Source organism: Anastrepha obliqua, chromosome 1, assembly GCF_027943255.1.
Source record: "Anastrepha obliqua isolate idAnaObli1 chromosome 1, idAnaObli1_1.0, whole genome shotgun sequence".
In the NCBI taxonomy this organism is placed as follows: Eukaryota; Metazoa; Arthropoda; class Insecta; order Diptera; family Tephritidae; genus Anastrepha; species Anastrepha obliqua.
Genome location: NC_072892.1, coordinates 19,833,782 through 19,842,999, shown reverse-complemented (window position 1 = coordinate 19,842,999; position 9,218 = coordinate 19,833,782). Strand labels below are relative to the sequence as shown.

Below are 9,218 nucleotides of genomic sequence, written 5' to 3'. Positions count from 1 at the left end.
AGCGAGCAGCAGAGGACAGCGAAGGTGGCGGAAGCAAATGCAATTGCACTTTTGTTTTCGTACACTCATTCAGAGCTATTTAATGTCGTTGGCGCGGCATTCGGCAAATCACGACCACGGCCTTGGCTGTAGCAATGTCATGGGAAACGATTATTGTGCATTTCATCATAGACGGCAGATATTCTTGTTATTTTATTGTTTTTTTCTCAACACTTTTCGGTTTTAGGTGCTTATAGTCTGTTGCGTTTGCATTCTCCGCTGCATTATTCTTAAGTTTTCTATCGCATAGTTCACTTTTTGCCTTTCTATTTGGTATTTTTCGCTGGGCACTTGCGCTTGAAAATATTTATGAAAATTTTACTAATTCTATTTTTACTTTAGTTACGGTTTCAGAGCGGTGGCGTCAACAACATCTATCGAAGGGTTTAACGAAAATCGCGCCCTGCGATTACTTGTGAATTGTTAATAATAAAAAGGAAAACAGGAAACAGTAGTTATGGGCAAAAATAAAGGTGGCGGTGGGGGAGGCGGAGGTGGAGGAAGTGGTGGTGGTAGCGGCGGTGGTGGTACCGGCGGAAATGTAAGCAAAATTTGTGTTATGCAAGCGAAGTAATTATTGTGATCGTAAGTAGATCGGCAGTGCAAAAAATATTTGATTGAATAAATTATTTGCTCCCTAACTTCCGCCATCACAGGCTGTACAGTCGAAGCTACATTTCACTCTCGCCACAAAAATACTAATTATAGCATTTGTCCAAATTAAAATATTTTTTTAAGGTACTTATCTATTAAACTAATCCGGATGGTCGGCCATATAAACACTTAATTGAAACTCTGCTTCAGAGTCATACAGTTAGTAACATAAATAAGTATACAGGAGCCTAATTTATGGAATTGTTTGACGCTAACGCCTTCCTTAATATGTAATCAAAATATTTTACACATGGTAATTGTGTACTGGGATAAGCTTTCAAATGCGCCTTAATTTAGCTGTAAATTTTGGGTACCGTTGTCCACGCTTTGCTTTGTCTTTGATGCCAGCGAAATTTCTGTCACAAAAGTTAGTATACAGCAAACGATTGTTCAGTTAGCAAAACATTTATTTTTACGTGTTGATTAAAAAAGTTAAAGGTATTAAAAGGAAATAATTAAAGTGAGTATAAAAATTTAGGGAAGTACGTTTTGTATTAATTTTTGCGATATTTTTAGTAATGGCAACAAGAGGAAAAGAGCTTTCTGAGGATTTAAAAAAACTGATTATTTTATAATCAACAAGGAACATATGTAAATCATTGCGAGAAATCGGTCGTCTGATAGATAAGAGTTTTGCTACAGTTCAAAAGCTTGTGAACAAATATAAAAGTGCAGGAAGCACCACTAATAAAGAGCGATGTGGACGTCCGCCGCTCTTAAGTCCCAGAGGAAAAAGCTTAGTCGTACGGAAAATCAGGACAAACCCCAAAATAAGTGCCCCCAAATTGAAATCTGAAGTTGAAAATGAGACTGGAAAACAATTTAGCACCCAAACTATTCGCCGGGTTTTGCATAGTGCTGGTTATCATGGGCGCAATGTTAAAAAAAGCCCTTTGTGAGTAGTGTCAATCGGTGGAAACGGATTTCATTCGCAAAAGTTCATAAAAATATGACCAAACGTTTTGGAACCAAGTCATATTTTCTGATGAGTGTAAGTTCAGTATCTGTGGATCTGAAAAAGTTTGGAGAAAAGTTAATATGGAATTGGATCCAAACAATATGACCGGCACTGTGAAGCATGGAGGGGGCTCTGTGATGGTTTGGGGATGTATGGCTGCGAATGGAGTTGGAGACTTGATAAAGTCCAAGGGTTATCCTACCAAATACTAGGATGTGATTTTAATTATGTTTTTGATTTCACAAATTAATAATATGATGAACTGTATACTTACTTTTGAGACATGAATTTTTATAAAGATTAATATAAAAAGCTATAATTTTCTTCCTTTTTAAAATTTTGTCATTATTTGGATCAAATATGGCTTTTGTATTTCATTCATGTAAATAAAACACAATTTTGTTATAACTTAGGTTGTTTGAAGGAATCGATTGGGGAAAATTGAAAGCGTGTCCGGTGTATACTTACTTCTGTTACTAACTGTACAAAGCCTAAAATAAGAAGCAAAAAAATACAAATCATATTTTACGTCTTCCATATTTAAGTCCGAAAACAGCTTAAATATTTATTGATTTATTTATTTATTAATCAAATATGCAACCACAAAGCAAGCACACAATTAAAACTTGATAAAGGCGAATATTGTTCCCACTTATGGAGGTGCGGGATGGGTCTAATATCTGTATTTCATTTTATGGTTTCTTGCTCTGGAACTCGTGAATTTCACGTGAAAACCACTCATGAACTCTGGCACGAAATAGACAATCATCCCTTTAAAGTTGTTTCATCAATTCAAATGTTTCGGTAAACGTTTCACCTATTTTAAAACAAAATTTTATATTAATTCTTTGTTCGAAACTCATTTTTGTACCGATGACACAAACATACTGACACTTTAGACGCAATAACTTCGCTTCCACTGAACCGAATGTCACCAAACTTTCACTAGAAGTCAGCTAGGGATGTTATTTCCAACGCACTAACTCATTAAAAAGATGGTGCCATCAAAAATATTTTTTGTCGTGTTAATTTTGAGCTTCACCTTGTATATATTTATATACATATGTACAAAACTTTATATATTGGCGCGTACATCCTTTTTGGGTATTTGGCCGTGCTCCTCCTCCTATTTGTGGCGTGCGTCTTGATGTTGTTCCACAAATGGAGGGACCTACAGTTTCAATCCGACTCCGAATGGCAGATATTTTTATGAGCAGCTTTTTCATGACACAAATACACTCGGAGGTTTGCCATTGCCTGCCGAGGGGCGACCGCTATTGGAAACCCCTTTTTCTTCATTTGGTGTTTCACTGAGATTCGAACCTACGTTCTCTCTGAGCCCCGGATGGTAATCACACACCAACCCATTCGCCTCGGCGGCCGCTCAATGGCTATGAAGTTTATTAACAACTGTGCAAAATTTCGTTTATTTGTCTAAATTAGATTAGGGTGTGGGGACACCAAAGTTTTATCCTATGGAGATAATACTTTGGTATTATTATTATTATTTAATTCTTCTCAAGGCAGCTCTTCATTACAATGACAATACAAAACAAAACTAGAAAAATTACATACTTTACCGCTCAAAAATCGTCGCCGGCTTATTACTGTAGACCAATGACTTCACATAACCCTAACGGGACGGCTTGTTAAATGGACCGTAAAATGACCGTAATGCTCTTAAAGTAGCAGCAACAGAACGATTATTTTCATAAAAAATTTGCACGATTTGCAATCGTTGCTCAAGTGTGTAGCGTTCCATGATGAAATGTATACTAATGAAGTTTACAAATGACAAGCGAAAAATAAAAAATATTGCGTCGTTCGCCCTCCCTATCGGAAAAAAGTTGAAGCGCACCTATTGAATAACCCTATACATGTACATTAGAGCGTATCACCAAGAAAAAGTCGCCCATACCTCCCCTCATATGAAGTGTTTTTGAAAAACATTAAAAAAAAATTTTTTTCTGGCAACCCTAGATGTCGCCCAATTGCATTTTTCTTCATATCTTCGGCATTTATTGTCGGATTTTAAAGTGTGATACACCAATTTTTTTGTCTCAAGGAGTGGGCTTTTCCTGAAAAAGCTCATTGATCACAGGCGCTCCGTTGTGGTACCTACCCACCATATCTCAGTTGCTACCACCCTAATGTACCGATCTAATAACAGCAAATTAAAGACTGTAAAAAATCGTAAATCTTTTGCGAAAAAAGTATTTCGATTCAATTAGTACAATATCTATAAATACAAACAATGGTTGATCTACATATCTATGTACTTTTTCTTCTTAATTGGTGCGATAAACGCACCACCGAGTCTAACAAAGCGCGCGAAGGTATTTCGTCTTGTCCTCGTTTACTACCAGACCTATTTGCTTCCCTTCTTTTATCCAGGTTAGAAAAGTCAGAACAGCGATGTTAGTTCTTATACAGAGTGGCCAATGGCAGAGTTAGTTTTTAAACTTAAAGTTTCATCCTAACGCGTGAGCTTCGTTATTCGTGCAGGTTACTTAGGCACGACATCGCAGCCGGATGAGCAACGCATTTCAAGGCTCGTGTGCTACTGCTCGTCATAGATTTTGTTCAGAATATTTAACGTTTACGTGATCCCCCCCAAGTGAAGATTTGATTCGCTCATGGGTGCGAAAGTTCTGGGTGCAAAATTAAAGTTGAGCAAGCCCTTAAGCCTAACGATTACAATTGCCTAAAAATTGTTGCAAGACAGTCTTGGAGTGGTTAAAACATCAACAGCCACTTCACGCAAGCAATGAAATAATAGGACCATATTTTTTTTTAAATCGTCGAGGGCAAACAATTTCTGTGGACGGTGTCTCTTATTATTATTTTTTATTATTATTATTTTCTGTCAATAATGAGAGAACATCCTTCCTTGCGTACACAGACAGTGTTTTAGCAAGTTGGAGCCACGCCTCACACCTATTTTTGAAAATCCATATTTTAGTTTCCAATGCAGGAATAATTTTCTATTTCGTTGTTTAAATCTGTGCATATTTTTGCCAATTTTTTTTTGCTTTTGTGGCAATTGACTTACTACGGCTTCATAATGATTTGTTCCACTTGCGCTATGTATTTGGTTTGCTTCTGATGATGCTGGCAAGCATTTGTTTGACGCCTGCATTGTGTTCATGCCTTTAGAGGCTTACAGCAGTGTGTATGTGAACGTACGATTTGCAACACTGAACTCAGCTGTCAACTGTTTTTCAGCAACATGAAACAGCTGAAACGTGAAGTGGTTATTTGTTTCTAAGTTTACTGTCTCTATTAGTTTTTTGAGTGATTTTATTTAAGGCGACCCAGTGGTCTAGAAATTTCAAAAAATCGAGTTTTTGTTTTTTCGATATTTCGAAAGTATACTGCAAAATTTCCATGCGGAAATACCCAATATTATAGCTTCTACAGCCCATTGACTAGGTAAAGAGCGATCCGCGCGCTCCTGCACCTCAAACTTTAAACTCATTTATCTCGCAACGACTTTTTTCGGCCTAATGTTGTCCAAAAAAAAACTATTCAGCCGAATCGCCGGAAATTTTAATATGTTATTCACAACATCAGTGGCTATCGCCTGTACTAGAATCATCATATTATTATTTCAATTATTTCGTATTTTTTTATTAAAAAACTGAAAAAAACTCCGATTTTTCGAGTGTCAAATTTAAAAGCGCGCCATTTTGTCAAATTTTTTTTTTGTTTTTTTTTTTTTATTCTAGTACGTGGCATAGCTACGGTCATACTGATTAATAATTTTTTTTAGTTTTTGTGTTTCAGATTAATAGAAGAGCCAAAATGGACAACACCGTCCAGATCCAATTTTTCGGGAGTGTCAACTTCAGCAAGATTTTTTAAATTATTAAAATTAAAAAAAAACAATTTTAAAAAAGCAAAAAAAAATTTTTAAATTTTAAGAAGCTAAATACAAAGCCTACAAAATTTAAATATCGTTTTTCATTTTTTAATTGTAAAAAAATCCTAAAAATACTCTAAATTTTCGAGCTCTAGACCACCGGGACCCCTTAATAGCGCGAAAACTTGTTCAGTATTTTTGCTGATTAATTTTTTTTGCAAAGTTACTTAAATCGCGATGCAGGTAGCCGACATTTCAGAACTTGGTGGCGCTTGTGGAAGCTGCGAGTTTGGGATTTTGGATTTTGCGCGTTTTGTACACCCGTGAAAGTAAGAGTCAAAATCCAGCTATCCAAAGAAATTAAATATCTTGGAGTAATGCTCGATAGTAAATTCCTTTGGAAGTCACACGTTGAAACAAAGACATCCAAAGCACCGGCAGCCTTCTGGCAGTGCAAGGGTGTTTTTGGGAAAACGTGGGGTATTTCTCATAGCAAGGTCCTATGGATCTACACAGCTATAATAAGACCATGCATCAGTAGTCAGGATGAGTACACTCGCTCTCGTGGGAGTCAGGAGGACCTTATCGAGACTACAACGCACTATGGCCATCTGTTGCATCGGAGCTTTTCCGACTACTTCAGGACCGCCATTAGATGCTCTGGTTAGTCTACCACCACTTGGTGAGGCCAACTTCCTTGGCCCGGAGCCCGTTCTGCCACCCTCTTCTGCAGCCATCAAAGCCACGTTTAGCAAACCGGGGACTCTAACCCACAAGCGAACTTGGCAGGCTGAGAGAGGCTGCAGATGGACAAAACTGATGTTACCTGTCATGTCCGACCGACTGTCATAAATCGTTCGGTCATTAAGCAAAGGTGACTGCAGAAAGCTGGTTGGATTGATGACGGGCCACTTTTTGTGGGCAAAGCATGTGGAAAAGGTAGGCATCTCAGACAGTGTACTCTGCCCAGCTTGTGAAGAGGAGGATGAGACGGCAGACCACTTCTTGTGCGCCTGCCCGCCTACGCTCGAATCAGGCTTGAGGTCTTTGGCACTGATTTGTTAAGAAGCGACCACCTTGGCTTCTTGGCACCACAAGATCTAATAGATTTCAAGAAAATTAAAAAGGGAATGTGCACTCGGGAGAACATTGGACTTCATTGTGTCTGAGTGCTGTACTTGCTAGTCTGTCCTGCAGAAAAATACGCCCGTGAACTGCTTATTTTGCGATCATCATCGGAGCCTTCTGACCAGTCGATAAGACTTGTAAACAACATATTTTGTATGCATCTATATTAATATGGCATATTCGTACCGAACTTTTAAAACAAACGCAATAAAATCACAGAATTCATACTTCACTCTACCTGTCAATTTTTGTATTTTTTTTTATTTATTTCAAATTTATATATAAAAATCGATCCTTCTAATTGTTTTATACTTGGTTTATACGCATCTATCTGCATACGTACAAGCTGGTTCACGTGAATAAAGGCAATTTTTATGGGAGGAAATGGTTATTAGTGTAGTAATGGTTGGTTGATCTAGTAATCCAAGGGTTTTTGATAATTCCAGTGAAGACTGTACTTTGAAAATAAATATGCATTAAAATATAATTCCATCTAACGGTATTTCGTGGCAGTAAAACTTCAGCAGCTGTAAGTTGTGAAAAAGGATCGTTTTTTTAAGCATTCATTGCGTTTGGTCGAAAACTTCTTAATTGTAATATAATGGGAGAGCGGAAAGGTTCAGAACAGATCGCAAAACAGGACAAATCGGTATCTTGATCTCAGTGGGACTTTTCAAATCGCCAAATTTCCAAAAAGATTGGTCGGAGCCCAAATGCTGTAGATCTTTACGTGAAACAAAGGCCTCCTATGGTAAGAACTACAAAGTCAGAACTCCGAAGTCTTTAACACCGAAAGAAACCCGCAAAACTCTTAAGATTGCATCGAATTCCGCACTTTCAACTGAATTAAAGAAATGGCAAAAATAGTAGCCATTTGCAGCTAAAAGCGCCACATCTGAAGCATAAAAAATTACAAAAAAACACCCTTTAATAAATTTCGCAAAGAAGGCCGCTTCGATTTTGCAAGGGACCACATGGAAAGGAGTTCGGTTGCAAATAACAATACCGGTGAATGCAGTTAGTATTTAGTGAAGAAAAGATGTTCAATCTGGATGGGCCGGATAGATATAATTACAATACTATTTCTATGACTTAAGAAAGAAGGAAAGGTACGCAAGTCGGCATCACAGCCGTGTAGGTGGTGTTATGGTATGTGGATCATTTTCGTATTATGGCGCGTTCGAATTGAAAATTGTAGACGAGTAATGACGGGTAACAGCTGTCTGTTGGAATGTTTTTGTGCCGCGATTCGTTAAACATTTGGGCCTTTTAATTTGATCTTTCGACAGGATAATGCACCTGTACACATTTCAGGTGTGGTCAAAACTTGGATTGTGTTCCACTTCGAAGCATCGAAACTTTAACATTGGCACCGTATTCTCCAGATCTGAGCATTATTGAAAATCTAGCGGGTGGCTTACTCGCAAGGTTTAAGAGGGAGTGGAATTTGAGAGTCTAATTCGAATCATTAAAACTGCCTGGTTTGAAATTTCATTAGGCTATCTGGAGAATTTGTAAAAATATATTCATTAACGTTCTTACGAAGTAATTTATTAAGCTTTAAATAATGAATGTAAAAACAAAATTTACTTTATTTCTTTTTATTTTTTCTTATTTGATTAGTGCCTCTATTCAAGTGAACCTATAAATCAAGCACAATATTACAACTGCTGAAGTTGTACTGCCGTGAAATACCGTTAGATGGAATAATATGTTAACGCATGTTTGTTTTCGAACAAAGTAAAGTATTTACTGGAATTATCAGACACGCTTGTGTCACGGTTGCTTTAATAACCATTTTATTCCATTAAAATTATTGCCTTTAATCAAGTGAACCGGACTGTACATATGTATCTGTGTATGTATGTATGCATACATGTATGAAATTTACACAATGGTGCATCTTTCTTTTTCAGAAAAAAGGTGGTGGTGGCGGTGGAGCTGACAAAAGTGGAAGCAAAAATAAAGGTGGCGGTGCTGGAGGTGATAAGGGCGGTGGAAAAAAGCCGCAAGAGCAGAAAGCAGCAGCAAGTGGCGGTGGAGGAGGTGGCAAAAAAGGGGGCAAGAAGTAGCAGCGAGTGAAATTAACCCATCGAATCCCATTAAACATCTCCAATAAGTTCATGAAAATATGTATAAAAAATCATTCATCCTCCATCCTATTTTATAAGCGAATAACAAAATGCTTAGTTCGTAAGTGTGTAAACGTAGTGGAATGATGATTTGTGTTAATTTGACATTTCAATAAACTCAAACATATCGAAGTAAAATGAATTGAAAGCATAAAAGTATGGGAAGAAAGCAACTGACATTTTTAATTTCATAACAAAATAACGAAAATCAAAAATTTGTATTTTTTTATTTATTTAAAAGAGTAGTAATTATTAATAACTATTACACTTGCGAAAGACATGTACAGCTGTGGACGAATTAATGGTAGTATGCTCAAAGGAAACCCAAAACGGCAAATAAAAATTACAATATGGGTATAGAATTTTGTTTTATTATTTTCAGCAAGTATGTAGTTCAAATTGAAAATCAATTCATGCAATAAATTTTTATATTTAATTTTTTTTT

At 36.9% G+C, this 9,218-nt stretch overlaps 1 protein-coding gene across 1 annotated transcript; it reads left to right on the top strand.

Annotated features, from left to right (window-relative positions):
• Window positions 1-296: 296 nt before the first annotated feature.
• On the top strand, window positions 297-8,915 carry LOC129252993 (uncharacterized). The gene is made up of 3 exons (XM_054891203.1): window positions 297-312; window positions 382-580; window positions 8,558-8,915. The coding sequence occupies exons 2-3, from the start codon at window positions 497-499 to the stop codon at window positions 8,711-8,713; spliced, it is 240 nt and encodes a 79-aa protein (XP_054747178.1). The 5' UTR covers window positions 297-312; window positions 382-496; the 3' UTR covers window positions 8,714-8,915.
• Window positions 8,916-9,218: the final 303 nt, after the last annotated feature.

What these genes read in the sequence shown, in the direction of transcription:
- LOC129252993 (XM_054891203.1), top strand. Translation starts at nt 497, where the DNA reads ATGGGCAAAAATAAAGGTGGCGGTGGGGGAGGCGGAGGTGGAGGAAGT. An exon ending in GTGGTGGTACCGGCGGAAAT is followed by an intron (nt 581 to 8,557) that starts GTAAGCAAAATT and finishes TTTCTTTTTCAG; the next exon opens with AAAAAAGGTGGTGGTGGCGG.